This window comes from Scomber japonicus, chromosome 22 (genome assembly GCF_027409825.1).
Source record: "Scomber japonicus isolate fScoJap1 chromosome 22, fScoJap1.pri, whole genome shotgun sequence".
NCBI classification, from domain to species: Eukaryota; Metazoa; Chordata; class Actinopteri; order Scombriformes; family Scombridae; genus Scomber; species Scomber japonicus.
In genome coordinates, this window is record NC_070599.1 from 19,324,246 (window position 1) to 19,347,907 (window position 23,662).

A 23,662-nucleotide genomic window follows, 5' to 3' on the forward strand; every position below is an offset into this window, starting at 1 on the left:
CAAGCAAATTGTTTATTATTGTATAATGTTTTATTTATACTAAGTTCAAGAATGACAATATTCAAGTTCATTATCATGTTGAAGCTGTTTTAAAAGCGCAATTTACCAACAAAAATTCAGATTTTTTTCAGTTTACTGAATGTTGTGACTGTATAGTAAAATATTAATAGGCAGACAAATGTTAGACAGGCTGTTAGACAAGTGTTGATATAGAGCTTCGGCTGCCGTCTGTGGTGCTGAAAAGCTGGTTTGCAGGATGAGTGTGTGGCCAGTCACCTGTAACGTTAGCCTATGGTGACAATAGCAGTTCTCTCGAGTGGCTGCGCGTGTTTGTGTCCAAGCCAGGCGGGGAGTTCTGGTCCTCTGAAATGAGGCCAACGCGGAAGTAACAGAGCTGCATTCTATCAAAAGGCCACCAGGGGGCGACCGTTTTAGTGTCAAAAGGACTTTGTCTCTATACAAGTCAATGGAGAATTCACCAACTTCTCACTTGATTTCTAACCTCAGTAAACGTTTTCAAAATGTGTTTATGGTCTCAATCGCTAGTTTAAAGCCTTCTCCAATGCAGTATGATGTTAATTCATGAAATGTTGGCCTCCCTGATTTTATATTTGATGATGAAGCAGGGTATGCATTAGGGCGTGGCTTCATTGTGATTGACAGATTGATTGCCCAATGTCCTCAAGATCCAGCCCTCGCAACCTATCGCAACTGGGGCCTGTCACCATGATGTTACACTGCTGCATCTAAGTATTGATTCTGTATTAAATTAAAATAGCAAATGATTTATCCATTTTCATATTTGACTGACCAGAAAACCATTAAAAGTTGTTGTGGTGCCGTCTCCCCAAACATGAGTGTTTGCACCTAAGCGGACGTACACCTGGTCACCTTGCTGCAGTTGCACGAACACTGCGTTTCCTCCATTGTCAGCTGTATCAGAGGCTGATTCGTGATCATAAACTTCAACAATATACTGGTTGTTCTTGTACAGGAACAGTTGTACTCGGTTATGTCCTCCAGCATGACAGAAGATGGAAAAGTAATAAAAACCTGCAACCGGTGCAGTGAAGATACCTGTGGAAGCAAAAACAGGTTCTTGTGTTTTGTTTTTGAGAGGGTCAACTGAATTGTAACTATCCCTACATCATTATTATTATTTTGCACCTGATACCTGCTTATCCTGTTGAGGAAGGCAGGTATCCTGTTGAAATACTGATCATACAAAAACCTTAATCAAAAATTAATATGTGTCAATGTATATTTCAGACATTACCTGTAGATGGACTGTAGGCATCACCGATGTTTGTTATCACTGCTCTGTAGATCAAAGTCGTCTCTGTGTTAAATGGTCCAACGGCTCCACTGCCACTTGTTGTTACACTGAATATTACCTTGGTTCTCTCTATGAAGTAAAATATAATTATCGTTATCGTTATAAGTACTTCTGTCCAAATAATATCCTCCATAATTGTTTATTACATCATAATGAAAACACTGATTTCTTCATTCTAAAGTCTTTGTATCAATCACAAGAAATGTTTGACTTTACCTTTGTTTCTCAGATCCATAATCTGGTTTTCACTGTTGTTTAGTCTGGTTTCACTGTCCTGTAGTCTGGTTTCAGTCTCATTCTGTCTGGTTTCAATAGCTTGCAGTTTTTCTGCTGTGTGCATAAAACAGACAATGTGTTTCTTATAAATTTGAGGTATAACTTCTCACACCTCACAATACATGTATTCACTCTTATAAAATGATTATTATTACTACTACTACTACTAATTATGATAATAATTATAATAGCAATAATCAGTTTACCTTCATTCTTCAGTTCAGCAATCTGGCTGACACAGTTGATCTGCCTCATTTCAGTGTCTCTCAGCTTAGTTTCCAAAAAATCCAGTTTTTCTTTCAGTGCATCAAACTCTGTCTTAGAAATACTCAACTCATCTTCAGGTTGAGCAAAATTGAGGCCGCAGCAGAAAAACACCAGCAGACAAATGGAAACAATCATCTTCTTGGTTGATTTACTGACTGTCCGCAGAACTGATTCACAGGTGATCACTCTCAGTCTTTTATGGGATGGTTTTTCAAAGATTAACTTGTGCTTTTTGTTGACTTTTTCTTCTCACATCAAACATGACCCTTGGTTATTTTGGAGTTACTGGCAGAGGAGAAAGTTCAGATGATTCAAATATTTCAGTTTTTTCTGTCATTACATCAATAAAGTCCATTTTAAACTAGATTCCACAACACTTATTCTAACTCAGTGTTTAATCATAGCACAATGGCTCCCAGCAGGCCAACAATGTTTTCTCTATTTCTATAATTACACCGAGATAACAGATTGCAACCCAACATGTCCTCTATGATCACCATGCACTCCAGAATGATTCATAGGAACATTTTCTAACACTTTCTAACATTTTCTAATAGGATACAGGTTGGACAACAACATTTATTCTTCATTATTACGATATTGATAAGATAAGATTGGTAAGACACATTAAGAAATGTACAGTACCTGAAATATTGCCTGCTTCATTGTATTTCAAGTTATTTGATAGTTTGCATGGAACACATTCACTTTTACAGGTCCAGTGCTACAGCCAATGTTTCTGATGTCAAACTCTAGTTTTTTGGATGTACTGGAAACATCTTTTTTAGATGTTACTTAATGAATCCTCGCTTGTCATACAGTAGCAAGTTAACTGTGCCAATTAATCACAACAATATTATAAAAACAGGGCAGGACTATGTCGTCTGAAAATTTGCAGCTGCGTGGTTCTGCCCCAACGTGGATTTAGCAATACTGTCATTATGGTCATAAACAAATACACGAACTGGACGTTGTGCCCTGAAAACAAGGTTGCAGATTTCATGACTACATGTGACACAGCAGATAAACAGACTCAACGTTTCCCAGTGTCTCCATCACCATGCTGGACTTCAACAGTAGCACGAAATTTCTCCCACTCCACAAATATATGTGTAACATTAACGTTAACTACTAACTTGCTACCTAAGTATTGATGTATTATATCTTTTAAACAAGAATATTATTTAACTGTCTGTATCATTTTAATTTATTCTTTAACAACATGAAAGTCAAGACAAGCAATAACACCAAGCAAAGCATGTTTATATGGAGTTCAAACATGACAGTATTCAAGTTTATTATCATGTTGAACAGCTTTAAAAGCACAATTTATCAACAGTCTTTCAGTGTATTTATTCCTTGTGACTGTACAACAGAATATCAATATCAATGGCTTATAGACAGACAAATACACACTGTACAGATTACTGACATTATTCATGACATGCAGCAGTAAACTATTACAGAGCATGGAGGTGCATGAAATTTAATCCATCCAGTGTTCAAAGTTACAATTTGGTGACACATTTGTTCAACTTCCTACAAACAAACAACATTCTGGGTTCAGCTTTTATCTGCTTTAAATCTGTTTATGAGACAAAACTGTCAGCTTCATAACACAATGCAGTAAATAAAAAGTGAATTATTTCTCTGCATTTACAAAATGAGTAACTGAGTTTAAATTCTGATGGTCACAAATGTATTATTGATGTGTTTGAAGATATTGACTCTGTATTAAGATAAAATAGAAAATGATTTATCCATTCACTATTGACTGACCAGAAAACCACTAAAAGTTGTGTGGTGGTAGGATCCCCAAACATGAGAGTTTGCATTTAAGAGGACATACACCTGGTCACCTTGCTGCAGCTGCAGGAACACTGCATTTCCTCCATTATCAGCTGAATCAGACTTTGACTTGTGATCATGGGTCATGACCATCAGCTCGCTGTTCTTGAACAAGAGAAGCTTTCCCTCATACTTTCCACCAGCATGATAGAAGATGGTAAAGTAATAAACACCTGCCACCGGTGCAGTGAAGTTACCTGTGAAAACAGCATGTTGTTGGTTATGGCTTTGACAGTTTAACAACAAAGTTAGGGCTTGATTGAAGCTTCAAATGAAATGCATCGATCATTACTTTTTTGCACCTGATACCTGCTCATCCTGTACAGGAGGGCAGGTATCCTGCTGAAATGCTGATCTTACACAAATCTTAGTTGTTTAAATGAATATGTGTCAATGTATATATGATATATTACCTGTAGATGGACTGTAGGCATCACCAATGTTTGTTAGCACTGTTTCGTAGATCAAAGTCTTGTTTGTGTTAAATGGTCCGATGGCTCCACTGCCACCTGCTGCTGCACTGAATATTACCTTGGTTCCCTCTGTATGAATTAAATCATCGTATATCATTATCTTGGCAAGTACTTATGTCCAAATAATAATCTCCATGCTTATTTATCACATCATAATGAACACAACAAGTACTTAATTCCTAATTAAAGTATGAATCAATCACAGGAAATGTTTGACTTTACCTTTGTTTACCAGATCCATAATCTGGTTTTCAATGTTGTTTAATCTTTTTTCACTGTCCTTCAGTCTGGTTTCAGTCTTCTTCTGTTTGGTTTCACTCTCCTTCAGTCTGGTTTCACTGTCCTGCAGTCTGGTTCCAGTCTCCTTCTGTTTGGTTTCAAGAGCTTGCAGTTTTTCCCCCATGGCACCAAACTTAATTAGAAGATCACACATATCAGGTCTGCAGGCAGAGTGCATTTGACTATTTCTTTCTGTGTCATTAGCATTAGCAACATCATGGGCCAAAGTCAAGCCACAGAACAGGAACACAAAAGATAACACTGTAAATGTCATCCTGTCAGTCGAATCCAAGATCTCTCAGTCTCCTAAACTCTGATTGAAATGATCCCTCTCACTGATTTTATGTTGTTTGAAAACGACCTGTTAATTCTTAACATCCCACTTCACATGTGACTTTATTATCTCATTATAAATAATCTATTATCTATTTCATGCTGATGGAATGAGGAACATTTTTTTGGACACCATCAGTGTTAATATTTGATTACTGCCTTTTTATTGATGTTTAAACATTGTGAAATTGACACAATAACAGGATTTCTTTGAGTTGTGGCACAATAAAATATCTATTAAGTACAGTGGCCCCGAGGTGCAAAACACAACATCATTACAGGAAACACAACATTACAGAACAGACAAAATATCTTTGGAAAACACTGTTACAAAACTGAGAATGCAACACACAACATTTCAGAAAACACAACATTTTACCAAATGGAAATGTTTTATATTTGACAGAATGCAGATCAGTACAGAGATAAAGGTTTGGACAGCGATACTAAACAACAACCATTGATTCACTGACGGGGCCAAGCCTTTACTTGATTATTACTGTTTAAATTTTTCTATGTCCTGTCAGTTCTACTTCTTTCAAGTTTGTTTTTTAGGGTCCAACAAGACATGTTGACACCATGATATGTTGAATGTAGTCATAGTTATCTCTGGGAAATTGAGTCATGAGCAACTGGACTAGTAGAATATCTTGAAGACATTTCACCACTTATCCAAGAGGCTTCATCAGTTCATGCACGTCTGACTAGTCTGGGCTAGTCTGATTAAACAGTGAAGTAACCCAGCTATTTGACCTCTGTGGAGGTGTTCACAAAAGCCATTAGAGTGGTGGCATTGCAGATTCTGAGTTAATATTAAAATCAAGAAAAGCAATTGAATGAACAGAACTTTAATTTAGTGTGCCTGTACATCTTAGGTTACACACTAGCTGTGGTGAAGATAATTGTATTCATTTTAATGATGGAAGTTATACATCCATATCCAATGTGCTCACATTTCTCTGTTCAATAATAAACAGAACTGTGCAGTACTCCTCTTCCTTTATCTCACAATGTTCCTGCTTTAATTCATGTAGGAGAATCAGGGTACAACAAGGAAGGAGGAAATGGATGGCAGGGACAGTGTAGCAGAGACAGTAGGGGAAAATATCGTCCTTCATTAAATGAAAACAGTAAACTTCTCCTATCAGTGTTATTTGCAGTTTAGTTAATGTTAAATTCAGTTTCTCACACAATGTGGGAACCTTTAGAGCTTCACAGCCTTCTGCTTTGAATCTGTACTGAGATGTATAAAAGTTGATATACCACACATATCACAACTGGCTTTTGTATTAATCCTAAACATCATTTCACAGGACAAAGTGCTGCTAATACACAACTATGGAAGCAAATAATTGTAATAATATCAGCAATTGAATTTGGAAATGTTGTCACTACTGAATATGTTAATGTTAAATACCTCTGAATTTATTGCATTAAACAGTTAGAAACCAACGTTCCTGAATTAATGAGGTTTAGTCACTTTCAAATTGTTACATTTCAAAAAGTTTATTTCCTGTATATATTTTAGGGTTCTCAGATTCAGATGGAAATTTCACCTCCTTCATATTCAGTCTGTTTTTGTTCATTCCCTGTTCATCTGGGGTTTTTTAAATTTTTTTACTGACTCTCCTGTCATTGAGGATCTTGCCACTACCTGTCCTGCAATCACCTCATTCCCCACCTCACCTGAGCTTCCCCTCCCTCTTCCACAGCTCGCCCTCTTCATCCTCATCAGCCTCCCACTCAGTCTCACATTCATATACAGCCCTTTCTCAGATACTTTCTGTCAGATTGTCAAGCCCGCTGCTCTCATCCTGCCTGTTCAGTTGTGTTTCACTGTGTGTTTTGATAGAGGTTTTTATTTTTTTACCTCCCTCTTTCAGTTTAGTGAAGCTTGGTTTTTGTTTTGTGAATAAATAAATGTTGTTTTGAACACTTGATTTTATATCTGAATTCATGCTTTTGGGTGCAGCACCTTCTGAGACGTTACATTAGTTGCTCGATTAGCTCAAATCGGATTTAAAAAAATTCCAATCAAGTTGTCCAAATATGCTTGGTGAAACTCAGATGCTAAAAATCAGATCTGAACATGAGTAATGGATTACAAGTGGACTCACTTGAGTTTGAGAGCCCTAAAATAAATACTGAAAATAAAGTTATTGGAATTGCAAACATGAAGGGGACTATTAAGATTCTCATGTAGTGAAAATTAAGACAGTCAAAGTCATAAGTGAAATATATTCTGTGGCATTCAAATGTTAATATCAAATGTTCTGTGGTGATTAAATATAAAATTCTGGTATTCAATTGTTTACAGTTGATGAAAAAATAGCCATGCAGTAATGTAGAAAAAGAGGATGTGATACATTGAGATCCATTGAAGAATCAAATCAAATCATGAGGACAGCGGACATTCACAACACTAATTTATTTTATTCATTTAGTATCACTCATGACAATATTTATAATTTAATCCAGTGATGAAGTATAGACCTACCCAAACTCAATTTACCATTTACTCTTCTTTTTATAGTAATAGTTTTCCTAAAGCCCACATTTTGCAAGGAGATATCCATTTCCATAATATGCTTTTATTTAGCAGGTATTTTTATTTGTAATAGATAGATAGAAGTGTAACCAGGAATGAAAAGTAATAAACTATATGTTGTGTATATAAGTCAAATGCAAAAGGCTATTTATGATTTATTTGATCACTGCAGTACCTATTCAGTGAATTAATACATGCAAACTCCAGGGGAGCTCCTGTGTTTTGTGTGTGTTTGTCTCCCTCATGTGGTGACTCTCCTCCTTGCATTTCCTACAGCAGGTTAATCTTCCCTGGTCTCTTCACCTGCCTGTTGTTTCACCTCACAGAGAGCTCTACTTGCATAGTGCCCAATGAACTAAGACACCCTATATTATTTTTGTTTTATTTTTCAACATTAAAGTCAAGACAATAAAACCAAGCAAATTCCATACATGTTTATTATGGTATAATGTTTTATTTATACGAAGTTCAAGCATGACAATATTCAAGTTCATTATCATGTTGAAGCTGTTTTAAAAGCGCAATTTACAAACAAAAATTCATTTTTTTCAGTTTACTGATTGTTGTGATTGTATAGTACGATATCAATAGGCAGACAAATACACACTGTACTCTACTGATATGATTCATGACATGCAGCAATAAGCAATTATAGAAACTTAATCCATCCAACATTCAAATGTTACAATTTGGTGACATTATTTTAAATTTCCTACAAACAAACAATATTCTGGGTTCAGCTTTTATCTGCTTTAAATCTGTTTATGTAACAAAACTGTCAGCTTCATGACACAATGCAGTTAATAAAAGATGATTCATTGCACTCATTTTTAAGTCAATTATTTCTCTGGATTTACAAAATGAGTAACTGAGTTTAAATTCTGATAGTCAGAAATGTATTATTGATGGGAATGTGTGAAGGCATTGATTCTGTATTAAATTAAAATAGTAAATATATGTGTCCATTCTCACATTTGACTGATCAGAGCACCACTGAAAGTTGTTACACTGTTGCCTCCCCAAACATGAGTGTTTGCACCTAAGCGGATATGCACCTGGTCACCTTGCTGCAGTTGCACGAACGCTGCGTTTCCTCCATTATCAGCTGTATCAGAGGCTGACTTGTGATCATAAACTTCAACAATATACTGGTTGTACTTGTACAGGGACAGTAGTATTTGGTGCTGTCCTCCAGCATGATAGAAGAAGGTAAAGAAATAAAAACCTGCAACCGGTGCAGTGAAGATACCTGTGGAAACAAAAGCAGGTTCTTGTGTTTTGTTTTTGAGAGGGTCAACTGAATTGAAACTATCCCTACATCATTATTATTATTTTGCACCTGATAGCTGCTCATCCTGTTCAAGAAGGCAGGTATCCTGTTGAAATACTGATCATACAAAAACAATGTCAATGTATATATGATATATTACCTGTAGATGGACTGTAGCCACCACCGATGTTTGTTATCACTGTTTTGTAGATCAAAGTCGTGTCTGTGTTAAATGGTCCAACGGCTCCATTGCCACCTAGTGCTGCACTAAATATTACCTTGGTTCCCTCTATGAAGTAAAATGTAATATCATTATCATTATAAGTACTTCTGTCCAAATAATATCCTCCATAATTGTTTATTACATCATAATGAAAACAGTGATTCCTTTATTCTAAAGTCTTTGAATCAATCACAGGAAATGTTTGACTTTACCTTTGTTTTTCAGATCTATAATCTGGTTTTCACTCTCCTTCAGTCTGGTTTCAGTCTCCTTCTGTTTGGTTTCACTGTCCTGTAGTCTGGTTTCAGTCTCCCTCTGTTTGGTTTCACTGTCCTGTAGTCTGGTTTCAAGAGCTTGCAGTTTTTCCCCCATGGCACCAAACTTAATAAGAAGATCAGACATGTCAGATGAGTAGCTAAACGGTATTAGCCTACTCAGTTTGTCAGGAGCATTAGGATAATTCTGGGCCAAAGTCAAGCCACAGAACAGGAACACAAAAGATAACACTGTAAATGTCATCCTGTCAGTTGAATCCAAGATCTCTCAGTCTCCTAAACTCTGATTGAAATGATCCCTCTCACTGACTTTATGTTGTTTAAAAACAACCTGTTAATTTTTAACTTCCCATTTGACATGTGACTTTATTATCTCATTATAAATAATCTATTATCTATTTCATTGAGGAGCAATGAGAAACATTTTCTGGACACCATCAGTGTTAATGTTTGATTGCTGCCTTTTTATTGATGTTTAAACATTGTGAAATTGACTAAATTACTTCTATAAGTTGTGGCACAATTAAACACAACATTACAGGAGCCTGTACAAGCCTTTACAAGATCATTACTGTTTAGGGTTCAAAGAGACATTATGACACCATACGTTGAAAGTATAAAATCATATGAATACCATTTTCTCTTCTTCCTTCCTTTCAAACTCAGCTTAATATTTGTGCATTGACTCTACTGAGATGTTACAAAGTGGGTATCAGTAAACAGTATATGATGATGAGTACCAGTCAGCACATTTGTAGATGTTTACAACGATATAATATCACTGAACAAACTAGATCTTCTAGGAACTCTGAAGTAATTTATATTCTGTCTAATTTATCAATAAGAATTGTCTCTACCTGGTTTTGATTGTTTTCTGATTTATAAATTATTTGTCTGAGATGTTACATTTTGCATCTTAGGGCCACAATAAAATCAATCTTTATTGTACAATTGCTTCATTCATTTATTTTCAATTTTAAAAAAAACAAACAAAACAAAAGAAGCTTTCCTTACATTTGTCTTACCACAGTTAAAAGGTGTTCATGGCTGGCTGCTGACAGATTTGGGGAGCTGCTTGATTCTGAGTTCATTTGAGTCAAGATAGTGCTGCTATGTTTCATCATATAATGATAATGATGATAACAACAGAAACATATGGAAACTAAAAGAAATAATGAACTGAACTTCCACAAACATGTATATCTTTGTAACTTTGATTGTTACTTTTTGTTGGTCTTATATTATGAAATTGACAGAATAACAAGATTTCTTTTGGTTACGTACTATTAAGTACAGTGGCCCTAAAGTGCAAAACACAACATCATTACAGGAAACACAATATTACAGCCCAGCAATAAAAATAAATACACAGGCAACATTTATAGTCCTTTACACCTGCAGTAGTGACACTTCTGCAACCTTTTCATGACAAGATCATACTTCTCACCTTTGAAAAATGAATGTGAAGCCCTGACTTGTGCCTTAATTCATTCTTACTCTTTACACAGTAGAGAATGACATTTAGTCAACACACTTGCTGTGAGCAGGGTGACAAAAAACTAAACTCACTTTCTGCCTCAATTTCAGGATCAAGAGACAAATGGATCAGCAGACACAGATGTCGGTCACACACACACACACACACACACACACACACACACACACACACACACACACACACACACACACACACACAGTTGCATCAGTTGGGGATGTTGGAACAATCCCTTATAAGGAGTTGTTTTTACCATATCGATATCCCCAAAAAGGAGATCAGATGTTAGGTTTCCAGGAAATCTGACATGGCCTGGACATGTCAGGTCAGGTCGACCTGACACACAAGTTGACCAGACATTAAAGCAAATAATGTCTGCACGTAGCACAATAGTATAAAGTGTGTGAAATGTACAGGGTTTGATAGGCTGTTATCCACTGTTTCGCTGACTGCTGTTGTCATCTGTTCGTTGGCGTCTGCCGTGTTTGCTGCATCATCAATAAAGATCCCAGTGGCTGTTCGAAGACTTCTGTTCTCAGTCTCTTACTTTATGGTCACTGAATTTAAGTAACCTAGTAATTAGCTTATATCAACTGAAATGTAACTATCCCTACATTATTATTATTTAAACCTTATCTTTAAATGAATATGTGTCAATATATATATCATATATTACCTGTAGATGGACTGTAGGCACCATCGATGTTTGTTATCACTGCTCTGTAGATCAAAGCCGTGTCTGTGCTAAATGGTCCGATGGCTCCACTGCCACCTGCTGCTGCACTGAATATTACCTTGGTTCTCTCTATGAAGTAAAATGTAAATATCATTATAAGTACTTTTGTCCAAATAATATCCTCCATAATTGTTTATTACAGTAAATGTTTGACTTTACCTTTGTTTCTCGGATCCATAATCTGGTTTTCACTGTCCTTCAGTCTGGTTTCAATACCTTGCAGTTTTTCCCCATGGCACCAAACTTAATTAGAAGATCACACATATCAGGTGAGCAGTCAGACTTCATTTGACTATTTCTTTCTATGTCATTAGCATTAGCATCATCCTGGGCCAAAGTCAGGCCACAGAACAGGAACACAAAAGATAACACTGTAAATGTCATCCTGTCAGTTGAATCCAAGATCTCTCAGTCTCCTAAACTCTGATTGAAATGATCCCTCTCACTGATTTTATGTTGTTTAAAAATTACCTGTTAATTTTTAACTTCCCATTTGACACGTGACTTATTGTAGATAATAATAATTATCTATTTCATGGAGGAGCAATGAGGAACATTTTTTGGACACCATCAGTGTTAATATTTGATTACTGCCTTTTTATTGATGTTTAAACATTGTGAAACTGACAAAATAACATTTCAAGTTATGGCACAATTAAACACAACATTAAGGAAAGTAAATGTTTAATTGGACAGAATGCAGATCAGTACAGAGTTAAAGGTTTGGACAGCGATACTAAACAACAACCATGGATGCACTGACGGGGCCAAGCCTTTACAAGATCATTACTGTTTAGAGTTCAAAGAGACATTATGACACTGTGATATGTTGAAAGTATAAAATCACATGAATACCATTTTCTCTTCTTCCTTCCTTTCAAACTCAGCTTAATATTTGTGCATTGTCTCTACTGAGATGTTACAAAGTGAGTATCAGTATCAGCCCTAAAGTGCAAAACACAACATCATTACAGGAAACACAATATTACAGCACAGCTGATCAGTTCAGAGTTATGGAAAATTATATCAATAGATAAATTAAATAAAATGTGTACATTAACCCAAAGTCATTATAATACTTATTATTGAATCCTACCACCTGATTGTGGTCATCCTATTTTAGGTGTGCCACATGTACATAGACCTGTCCCCTTAGTGTCATTGAAGGAAGATACATTTAGCACAAAGGATGTGACTTTAAGACACTCGCTTAGTGACTTTAATGCAACGACCCATGTAGGAGTCAGTTTTACACATCTGATGTCGTGAAAACTTACAGTAATGGTGAAGCTTTTATTGGAGTGTGTCTGCAAATTAATCTGTAGACAGAAATGTGTAACCAGTCAAAAATAGTCTCTGTGGTGCAGCAGGATATTGTTGTAAAGTGTTAGCTAACTACAAATGAGCGTAGAGTTTATACCTTGCCATCTATCAACAGTATCTGTATACAACTGTGTTTCAGTAATAGGGCAAATCATTGAAGCGTTATCCTTTTTGTCACATTTGATCAAGCAGAAATCCACTGAAGGTGGTTCATGATGTGTTTGTATCCATGTGTACATACACCTGTCCTCTCAGTGCCACAGAAGGAACATACCTTTAGCACAAAAGATGTGTATATAAATCTGTTGATACTTAAATACTTTATTTAAAATGTAATTAGTGGATTCAAATAAACCATTTAAAACATATTAACACTATATTCATAACATAATAATATTAAGAGGAAGAAAAACTTCACTCATCAAGTCACTTCCTCTCCACTCAACATTTCAGGCTCTTTCATGCTGACTCTTATCAGATGGTTCAACATGTTGAGAACCTCCAGTCCTGCTTCACTGCACTGGTTCAGCCAGCAGAGGGTGCTGTTTTATTTTGTCAGACATAAAATGTGACTCGTGTCTTGTATGTGTCCTGGAGTTCAGGGGTCGAAAATTGAAAAAACACAAATGTAACGTAACATTTACTGTGAATGATGTAAATAAATGGATCTAGAAGCTTCATTGATTTATTTAAATGTACAAACCATCAAACCACATTGACTAGTAATGCTGCTACTCTTAGTCTACTAACACTTGTATTCTCATCTTTGCAGTGAGATGTAGTCTGCCTGCTCACCTGCGTGTGATCTTCTGATGAATATTGGTGCAATGAGGAAAAAACTGCAAGCTACTGAGTCAGACTGAAATACAGTGAAAACCAGATTCAGGAGTTGCGAAACAAAGGTAAAGTCAAATATTTCCTAAACTATGGTGGGAATATCCTCATTCAGCACAGTAACACAAAACCATTTCAAACTGACAGAAACTAACCAAGCTATCCAAAAACGTAATAATCATCTTTTCTATCAAGAGCAGCACTTATCTGAAGCAGACTGGACTATAGTTCAATAACAGAAATAAAAGATTCAATTTCACACCTATTATATGGTAGAGTTGGGTGGTATACTGGTGATGTCACTATCACCGGTGTCACTGTTTGCCCCAACATGGATTTTACAATACCATCATCATCGTCATAAACATGCACACCATTTTGGCTCTTTATCATCTGTGACAGGTATGACTGACTTTAATACATTTACTATAAACAGACTTTAAGACACTCGTTAGCTTAGCAGCATTAATGCAACAACCGATGTAGGAGTCAGTTTTACACATCTGATGTCGTGAAAACATAATGATCAAGCTGTTATTGGAGTGTGTCTGTAAATTAATCTGTAGACCGATATGTGTAACCAGTCAAAAATAGTCTCTGTGGTGCAGCAGGATATTGTAACATAGTGTTAACTAACTACAAATGTACATAGAGTTTATACCTTGCCAAATGAGTGAGTATCCCTTTTACCTTTGGAATACCATAAAACAAACATCACATAAATGTCAGGTCATATCACCAACCCCTATTATATGGTAATGGCCATGGTGGCTCATTTCCATCTCAACCTATCTAAAAAACACAGAGAAATGTACTTAATATACAAGATTGCTTTGGATAGTATCAATTAAATATATTATGCAATGCTCTATGTTATGTTATTCATTTTTAACAACATGCAAGTCGAGACAAACAATAACAAAGCAAACGTTTTGTTGTAAAAATTGTTTTATTTATACAAAGTTCAACCATGACAATATTCAACTTTCTTAACATGTTGCAACTTTAAAAACACAATTACCAACAAAATGTCTAAGTTTTTCAGTGTATTTATTCCTTGTGGCTGTACAGTAGAATATCAATATCAATGGATTATAGACAGACAAATACACACTGTACAAACTACTGATATGATTCATGACATGCAGCAGTAAACTATTACAGAGCATGGAGGTGCATGAAATTTAATCAATCCAGTGTTCAAATGTTACAATTTGGTGACTCATTTAACTTCCTACAAACAAACAATATTCTGGGTTCAGCTTAAATCTACTTTAAATCTGTTTATGTGACAAAACTGTCAGCTTCATGACACAATGCAGTAAATAAAAGATGATTCATTGCACTCATTTTTAAGTGATTTATTTCTCTGGATTGCACATATTAAGTAACTGAGTTTAAATTCTGATGGTAAGAAATGTATTATTGATGTGACGTGTTTGAAGGTATCTTTAGATCTAAGTATTGATTCTGTATAAAAATAAAATAGCAAGTTATTTATCCATTCTCATATTTGACTGACCAGAAAACCACTGAAAGTTGTTACGTTGCTGCCTCCCCAAACACGACAGTCTGTACCTAAGCGGACATACACCTGATCACCCGGCTGCAGTTGCAGGAACACTGCATTTCCTGCATTATCAGCTGGATCATTTGACACGTAATCATCGACTCTGACAACTTGCTGGTTGTTCTTGTACAGGTTCAGCATTGTTCTATACTGTCCTCCAGCATGATGGTAGAAGGAAAAGTAATAAACACCTGCAACCGGTGCAGTGAAGATACCTGTGGAAACAAAGGCAGGTTTTTGGTTTTGGTACATTATCATTATTATTTTGCACCAGATAGCTGCTCATCATGTTCAGGAGGGCAGGTATCCTGCTGAAATGCTGATCTTACACAAATCTTAGTTGTTTAAATGAATATGTGTCAATGTATATATGATATATTACCTGTAGATGGACTGTAGGCACCACCAATGTTTGTTATCACTGCTCTGTAGATCAAAGTCGTCTCTGTGTTAAATGGCCCGATGTGTCCACTGCCACCTGCTGCTGCACTGAATATTACCTTGGTTCTCTCTATGAAGTAAAATATAATATCATTATCTTTATAAGTACTTCTGTCCAAGCTGTATCATCAATCCTTGTTTATTACATCATGATGAAGACAACAAGACATTCACTCTTAATTAAAGTCTTTGAATCAATCACAGGAAATGTTTGACTTTACCTTTGTTTATCAGATCCATAATCTGGTTTTCACTGTCCTGTAGTCTGGTTTCAGTCTCCTTCTGTTTGGTTTCACTGTCCTGTAGTCTGGTTTCAGTCTCCCTCTGTTTGGTTTCACTGTCCTGTAGTCTGGTTTCAGTCTCCTTCTGTTTGGTTTCACTGTCCTGTAGTCTGGTTTCAGTCTCCCTCTGTTTGGTTTCACTGTCCTGTAGTCTGGTTTCAGTCCCCTTCAATGTGGTTTCAGTCTCCTTCAGTCTGGTTTCAATAGCTTGCAGTTTTTCCCCCATGGCACCAAACTTAATCAGAAGATCACACATATCAGGTGAGCAGACAGACTTCATTTGACTATTTCTTTCTATGTCATTAGCATTAGCATCATCCTGGGCCAAAGTCAAGCCACAGAACAGGAACACAAAAGATAACACTGTAAATGTCATCCTGTCAGTTGAATCCAAGATCTCTCAGTCTCCTAAACTCTGACTGAAATGATCCCTCTCACTGCTGTTATGTTGTTTAAAAACAACCTGTTAATTTTTAACTTCCCATTTGACACGTGACTTATTGTAGATAATAATCTATTATCTATTTCATGGAGGAGCAATGAGGAACATTTTCTGCACACCATCAATGTTAAAATTTGATTACTGCCTTTTCATTGATGTTTAAACATTGTGAAACTGACAAAATAACAAGATTTCTTTAAGTTATGGCACAATTAAACACAACATTAGGAAAAGTAAATGTTTAATTGGACAGAATGCAGATCAGTACAGAGTTAAAGGTTTGGACAGCGATACTAAACAACAACCATGGATGCACTGAAGGGGCCAAGCCTTTACAAGATCATTACTGTTTAGGGTTCAAAGAGACATTATGACACCATACGTTGAAAGTATAAAATCATATGAATACCATTTTCTCTTCTTCCTTCCTTTCAAACTCAGCTTAATATTTGTTCATTGACTCTACTGAGATGTTACAAAGTGAGTATCAGTAATGATGATGAGTGCCAGTCAGCACATCCATAGATGTTTACAACGATATAATATCACTGAACAAACTAGATCTTCTAGGAACTCTAAATTAATTTGTATTCTGTCTAATATATCAATAAGAATTGTCTCTACCTGGTTTGATTGTTTTCTGATTTGTAAATTAGTTGTCTGAGATGTTTTGCATCTTAGGGCCACAATAATACAGTGGCCCTAAAGTGCAAAACACAACATCATGACAGGAAACACAATATTTTTTTTTGACAAGATCATACTTCTCACCTTTGAAAAATGAATGTGAAGCCCTGACTTGTACCTTAATCCATTCTCTCTCTTCACACAGTAGAGCATGACATTTAGTCAACACCCTTACTGTGAGCAGGGTGACAAAAAACTAAAGCAGGTTCTCACTTTCTGTCTCAATTTCAGGATCACAAGAGACAAATGGATCAGCAGACTCAGATGTCAGTCACACACACACACACACACACACACACACACACACACACACACACACACACACACATACACACACACACACACACACACACACATACACAAAGTTGACCTGTTTATTTTTAACAACCCATTTGACACGTGACTTCATTATCTCATTGCAAATTATTTATTTACTCTTTCAGTGGAAGATATCAATGTGTTAATCTTTGTTACTGTACAATAAAATGTATCTATTAATAACAGTGACCCTGAGGTGCAAAACACAACATGAAAACAGGAAACACATGAGAGACTCTGGAAAACACACTAGCAAAACTGAGAACACAACACACAACATTTCAGAAAACATATTTTACCAAAATGGAAATGTTTTAGATTTGACAGAATGCAGATCAGTTCAGTTATTTTTATTCATTTTTTAAAACATGAAAGTCGAGACAAACAATAACACAAAGCAAACATTTTGATATTTATAAGAAGATTTCAGTGTATTTATTCCTTGTGGCTGTACAGTAGAATATCAATATCAATGGATTATAGACAGACAAATAAACACTGTGCAGATTACTGACATGATTCATGACATGCAGCAGTAAACTATTACAGAGCATGGAGGTGCATGAAATTTAATCCATCCAGTGTTCAAATGTAAGAATTTGTTGACACATTTCTTCAACTTCATACAAACGAACAACATTCTGGGTTCAGCTTTTATCTTTATCTTAAATGTTTATGTGACAAAACTGTCAGCTTCATGACACAATGCAGTAAATAAAAGATGATTCATTGCTCTAATTTACAAGTGATTTATTTCTCTAGATTCACAACATTCTGATGGTCAGAAATGTATTGTTGATGTGAAGTTTTTAAAGGTATCTTCATATCTAAGTTTTGATTCTGTATTACAATATAATGGCAAATACATTTATCCATTCTCATATTTGACTGACCAGAAAACCACTGAAAGTTGTTACGTTGCTGCCTCCCCAAACACGAGAGTTATCAGCCAAGCGGACATACACCTGGTCACCTTGCTGCAGCTGCAGGAACACTGCGTTTCCTCCATTATCAGCAATAGTAGAGTTTGATGGGTGCTCATGGACTCTGGCAATATGCTCGTTGTTCTTGTACAAGAACAATACTGTTCTAAGGTATCCGCCACCATGATAGAAGAAGGAAAAGTAATAAACACCTGCAACCGGTGCAGTGAAGATACCTGTGAGAACAAAAGCAAGGTTGTTGTTTTTCTCTGCTCATCCTGTTCAGGAAAGCAGGTATCCTGCTGAAATGCATCTTACACAAATCTTAGTTGTTCAAATGAATATGTGTCAATATATATATCATATATTACCTGTAGATGGACTGTAGGCATTACCAATGTTTGTTATCACTGCTCTGTAGATCATAGTCGTGACTGTGTTAAATGGTCCAATGTCTCCATTGCCACCTAGTGCTGCACTGAATATTACCTTGGTTCTCTCTATGAAGTAAAATATAATATCATTATTTTGGTAAGTATTTCAGTCCTACTTATATCCTCCATCTCTGTTTAGCACATCATAATAAACAAAACAATACATTAATTCTTTCTTTGAATCAATCACAGGAAATATTTGACTTTACCTTTATTTCTCAAATCCATAATTTGGTTTTCACTGTCTTTCAATTTGTTTTCAGTCTCCTTCAGTCTGGTTTCCATATCGTGCAGCTTTTCTCCCAACTTCATCAAAAGATCAGAAATGTCAGGTGAGCAGGCAGACTCCATTGCACTATTTATTTCTATCTCATTAGCATTAGCATCATCCTGGGCCAAAGTCAAGCCACAGAGCAGAAACACTAAAATAACACTTGTTGATGATGAATCCAAGATCTCTCAGTCTCCTAAACTCTGATTGAAATGATCCCTCTCACTGATTTTATGTTGTTTAAAAACGACCTGTTAATTTTTAACTTCCCATTTGACATGTGACTTTATTATCTTATTGGAGATAATAATAATAATCTATTTAATGGAGGAGAAATGAGGAACATATTTTGGACACCACCAGTGTTAATATTTGATTACTGCCTTTTTATTGATGTTTTAACATTGTGAAATTGACAAAATGACAAGATTTCTTTAAGAATGCAGATCAGTACAGAGTTAAAGGTTTGGACAGCGATACTAAACAACAACCATGGATGCACTGAAGGGGCCAAGCCTTTACAAGATCATTACTGTTTAGAGTTCAAAGAGACATTATGACACCATATGTTGAAAGTATAAAATCATATGAATACCATTTTCTCTTCTTCCTTCCTTTCAAATTCAGCTTAATATTTGTTCATTGACTCTACTGAGATGTTACAAAGTGAGTATCAGTAAACAGTATATGATGATGTCAGTCAGCACATTTGTAGATGTTTACAACGATATAATATCACTGAACAAACTAGATCTTCTAGGAACTGTCTAATATATCGATAAGAATTGTCTCTACCTGGTTTTGATTGTTTTCTGATTTGTAAATTAGTTGTCTGAGATGTTTTGCATCTTAGGGCCACAATAATACAGTGGCCCTAAAGTGCAAAACACAACATCATGACAGGAAACACAATATTACAGCCCAGCAATAAAAATAAATACACAGGCAACTTTTATAGTGCTTTACACCTGCAGTAGTGACACTTCTGCAACCCTTTCATGACAAGATCATACTTCTCACCTTTGAAAAATGAATGTGAAGCCCTGACTTGTGCCTTAATTCATTCTTACTCTTCACACAGTAGAGCATGACATTTAGTCAACACTCTTACTGTGAGCAGGGTGACAAAAAACTAAACTCACTTTCTGCCTCAATTTCAGGATCACAAGAGAAAAATGGATCAGCAGACTCAGATGTTGGTCACACACACACACACACACACACACACACACACACACACACACACACAGAGATACACAAAGTTGACCTGTTTATTTTTAATAGCCATCCTTATTGCAAATGAATGATTCACTCTTTCGGTGGAAGAGCAATGAGGACGCTATCAATGTGTTAATCTTTGTTACTGTACAATAAAATTTATCTATTGAGAACAGTGACCCTGAGGTGCAAAACACAACATGAAAACAGGAAACACTATTACAGAGCAGACAAAATATCTTTGGAAAACACATTTACATAACTGGGAACACAACACTTCAGAAAACACATTTTACCAAAATGGAAATATTTTAGATTTGATAAAATGCAGTTTAATTCAGAGTTAAAGGTTTGATTGTTGATACTAAACAACCATGGATGCACTGACTCCTTTAAAAGACTGTCCCCATTTAAGTTTTTCTAACTGCCAGTTCTTCTTCTGTCAAGCCTGTTTTTTAGGGATCATAGAGACATTTTGATACACTATGATGAAAGCATAAAATCATTTGTTATAATATCCTGTTATTTTTCAGTCTCTTCTTCCTTTCTTATCACATTATTACATCATTATTACAAGGAGAGTGTTTAACATGTCATACGTTTTTATCAGTCCGATCATCATGCATTCTTTCTCATCCTTGACTAAGCAGAAAACCGCTGAAAGTGGTGATGTGTGTGCGTGCCCAAATATGTGTATTTGCACCCAAGCGCACAAAGACCTGGTCCCCTTGCTGCAGCTGCACGAACACTGCGTTTCCTCCATTATCAGCCCCGTCATAATCTGTTTTGTGGTCATAGGCCATAGCTACAAGCTCATTGTTCTTGTACAGCGATAGATCTGTCGGGTTGTTTCCTCCGGCATGATAAAAGAAGATAAAGTAGTAAACGCCTGTAACAGGTGCAGTGAAAATACCTGCAGAGAGAACATTTCATTCAAAAAACAGGCTTATGGATCATGGATTAGATCACACATAATCTCCACCTGTGTAAATGTATTTCTATCATAGCATCAATACATCAAGTATAGAATAAAACAGATAATTATGTGTTTAGTCATACATATCTACTATACAGTATAGCACACATCATAATGTAACTTAATCTGACTGAATGACATAATTGCAATTAAACTTTCTGATACACCCAAACACGTCAATGATTTACGATGTTGTTACCTGTGAACTGATTGTAGGCGCTGCCAGTGTTGATCATCACTGTTTTGTAGATTAATGTTGTGTGTGTGTTAAATGGTCCAATGTGTCCACTTCCATCTGCCGCTGCACTGAAAATAACCTCACGCTTTTCTGTGTTCCCAAAGAAATAGTGAGGAGATAGTTAGTTTAATTATTACTTTATGTCATTTGTGTTACAGTAAGCTCTGTTTTAATGGTTTGCAGGTCTGTGTCCATATTTAACAAACTGATGAAAGTACAGTTTTGGACTTTAGTGAAAGATAAGAGTAAAAGATCTTTACTTTTTCTACTATTCATAAACCTAAGAATATAAGCTAATTATCAAATTCTTACAGCTTTAAACTATTAAATCAAAGGTTGGTTGAGTTTGTTTTTCTTTTTTGTTTGAAAAATTTCATGTAGATCACACTCAGCTTTTCACAACCTTTTAAGTGTGATTCCAATACGTTTATTAAAGTATGAACACCAGCCATCTTCTGCGATGAAGTTCAGAAAGTTTCAATCTGCTTTTCGCTTTCCTTCAGCCTGTTTTCCAAGCCTCCCTCTTTTTCTCTCATGGCACCAAATTCTTTCAGGAGTTCGCACACATCAGGATTACAGACAAATTGCGTTTCAGTCTTTTCCATGTCAGGAGTTATAAGAACATCTTGGCCCAGAGTCAGTCGGCAAAACAACGACATGACTAAAAAAATGATAAGATTCATCTTCAAAGTTGATTCAGGATCTTTCTGTTTCCTATGATCTGACTTTTTAGACCTCCTTTTAAGCATTTGCATCAATGATGTCAATAATTAACAACTGTCTCTCTCTCTTATCTTGTCTCACACAGTCTCCTGTCACTCTTGTGAACCCTTTTGATTCCTAAATTCTCCAAAAGTAGAACGGGAGGCATCAGGCTCCTCTCATGTGGAATCATCCTCCAGTTTGGGTCCAGGGAGCAGACTCCCTCTCGGAATTTCAGAATAGGTTTAAAACTTTCCTTTTCGATAAAGCTTATAGTTAAAGCCTGCCAGGCTCGTCTTGGATCAGACTCTAGTTATACTGCTATAGGCCTACACTGCCAGGGGATCCTCCTCTCCCCCTCCATCTGAATGCATTCATGACACATTAAAATACATAGAAAACAGAATGAGCAAGTACAGACAACAGATAATAGACATGTTCATTTCACTTTTAAGAAGATATCTATACATGTAAGAATAAACCCAGGTTAATGAAAAACAACATTTTTCAGCTTTTCTTTTTTCCAAGTTGAGAGATTTGCATCATTACATCACAAAACAGTTTAAAATTCTCCTTTTCCCCAATTGATCTGCTTTTACCTCATGTTTGTTTGTCTTGCTGAAAGATTAGTTTTGCCCCAAGTGTCGGTTTGGGCCCAACAGTGTTCACATTTCAAAAGCTGGGATTTTCCAGGAAGCAGTGATTACACAAACAGCATTATTGAGTTATTTTTCTCCAGCCTCTGGTCTCTTGTTACTTTCATGTCTCATGATGGCAGACAAGGCAAGTACAGACACAACCAGCATCTTTGTGGTGAAAATGATGGATGGTGTTTAAGGTGAAAACTTTTAATAACTTTTAATAACGAGTAGTGACTATGAAAATGAATAGTAGTGACTGTAAAATGATTCAAAGTGTGCGCTGAATATTTCCTTGGTTCTCTCTGTATAAAATAAAAGCTCCTGCATCATTACCGTGGTATGTTTTTCTGTCCTACTTATATATTTCATACTTGTTGATCACATCATAATGAACAAAACAATTAATTGATTCTTAATTTAAGTCTTTGAATCACTCACAGGAAATGTTTGACTTTACCTTTGGTTCTCAGATCCATAATCTGGTTTTCACTGTTGTTTAGTCTGGTTTCAATAGCTTGCAGTTTTTCTGCTGTGGGCATAAAACAGACAATGTGTTTCTTATAAATTTGAGGTATAACTTCTCACACCTCACAATACATCTATTCGCTCTTATAAAATGATTATTATTATTACTACGAATAATAATGATAATAATAAATAACAATAATCAGTTTACCTTCATTCTTCAGTTCAGCAATCTGGCTGACACAGTTGATCTGCCTCATTTCAGTGTCTCTCAGCTTAGTTTCCAAAATTTCCAGTTTTTCTTTCAGTGCATCAAACTCTGTCTTAAAAACACTCAACCCATCTTCAGGTTGGGCAAAATTGAGGCTGCAGCAGAAAAACACCAGCAGACAAATGGAAACAATCATCTTCTTGGTTGATTCACTGACTGTCCACAGAACTGATTCACAGGTGATCACTCTCAGTCTTTTATTGGATGGTTTCTCAATGATTAACTTGTGCTTTTTGTTGACTTTTTCTTCTCACATCAAACATGACCC

The 23,662-nt window shown here is 36.0% G+C and overlaps 2 protein-coding genes across 3 annotated transcripts; both read right to left on the reverse strand.

The window, feature by feature from the left end:
- LOC128383907 (complement C1q-like protein 3) lies at positions 1–2,067 on the reverse strand. Of its 2 annotated transcripts, XM_053343492.1 has the most exons (4): positions 1,819–2,067; positions 1,553–1,666; positions 1,277–1,405; positions 2–1,077 (listed from the first exon to the last, which is right to left on the reverse strand). In XM_053343492.1, the coding sequence occupies exons 1-4, from the start codon at positions 2,012–2,014 to the stop codon at positions 797–799; spliced, it is 720 nt and encodes a 239-aa protein (XP_053199467.1). In that variant the 5' UTR covers positions 2,015–2,067; the 3' UTR covers positions 2–796. The 2 variants fall into 2 exon arrangements, with proteins under 2 accessions (XP_053199468.1, XP_053199467.1); XM_053343493.1 differs by lacking the exon at positions 1,553–1,666 and having other exon boundaries at positions 1–1,077.
- Positions 2,068–3,140: 1,073 nt separating this feature from the next.
- On the reverse strand, positions 3,141–23,597 carry LOC128383909 (collagen alpha-1(X) chain-like). Its single transcript, XM_053343494.1, has 5 exons — positions 23,335–23,597; positions 23,116–23,187; positions 11,300–11,428; positions 8,586–8,609; positions 3,141–3,900 (listed from the first exon to the last, which is right to left on the reverse strand). Exons 1-5 carry the CDS (start codon positions 23,528–23,530, stop codon positions 3,647–3,649), a joined length of 675 nt encoding a protein of 224 aa, XP_053199469.1. The 5' UTR covers positions 23,531–23,597; the 3' UTR covers positions 3,141–3,646.
- Between the last annotated feature and the right edge of the window lie 65 nt (positions 23,598–23,662).

Coding starts and splice junctions, on each gene's coding strand:
- LOC128383909 (XM_053343494.1), bottom strand. CDS start 23,530: ATGATTGTTTCCATTTGTCTGCTGGTGTTTTTCTGCTGCAGCCTCAAT. Junction 8,610..11,299: donor TGCCTACAGTCCATCTACAG/GTAATATATGAT, acceptor TTGTTTCCACAG/GTATCTTCACTGCACCGGTT. Junction 3,901..8,585: donor CTTCACTGCACCGGTTGCAG/GTTTTTATTTCT, acceptor CACCGGTGGCAG/GTGTTTATTACTTTACCATC.
- LOC128383907 (XM_053343492.1), bottom strand. CDS start 2,014: ATGATTGTTTCCATTTGTCTGCTGGTGTTTTTCTGCTGCGGCCTCAAT. Junction 1,406..1,552: donor TATGGATCTGAGAAACAAAG/GTAAAGTCAAAC, acceptor TTTACTTCATAG/AGAGAACCAAGGTAATATTC. Junction 1,078..1,276: donor TGCCTACAGTCCATCTACAG/GTAATGTCTGAA, acceptor TTGCTTCCACAG/GTATCTTCACTGCACCGGTT.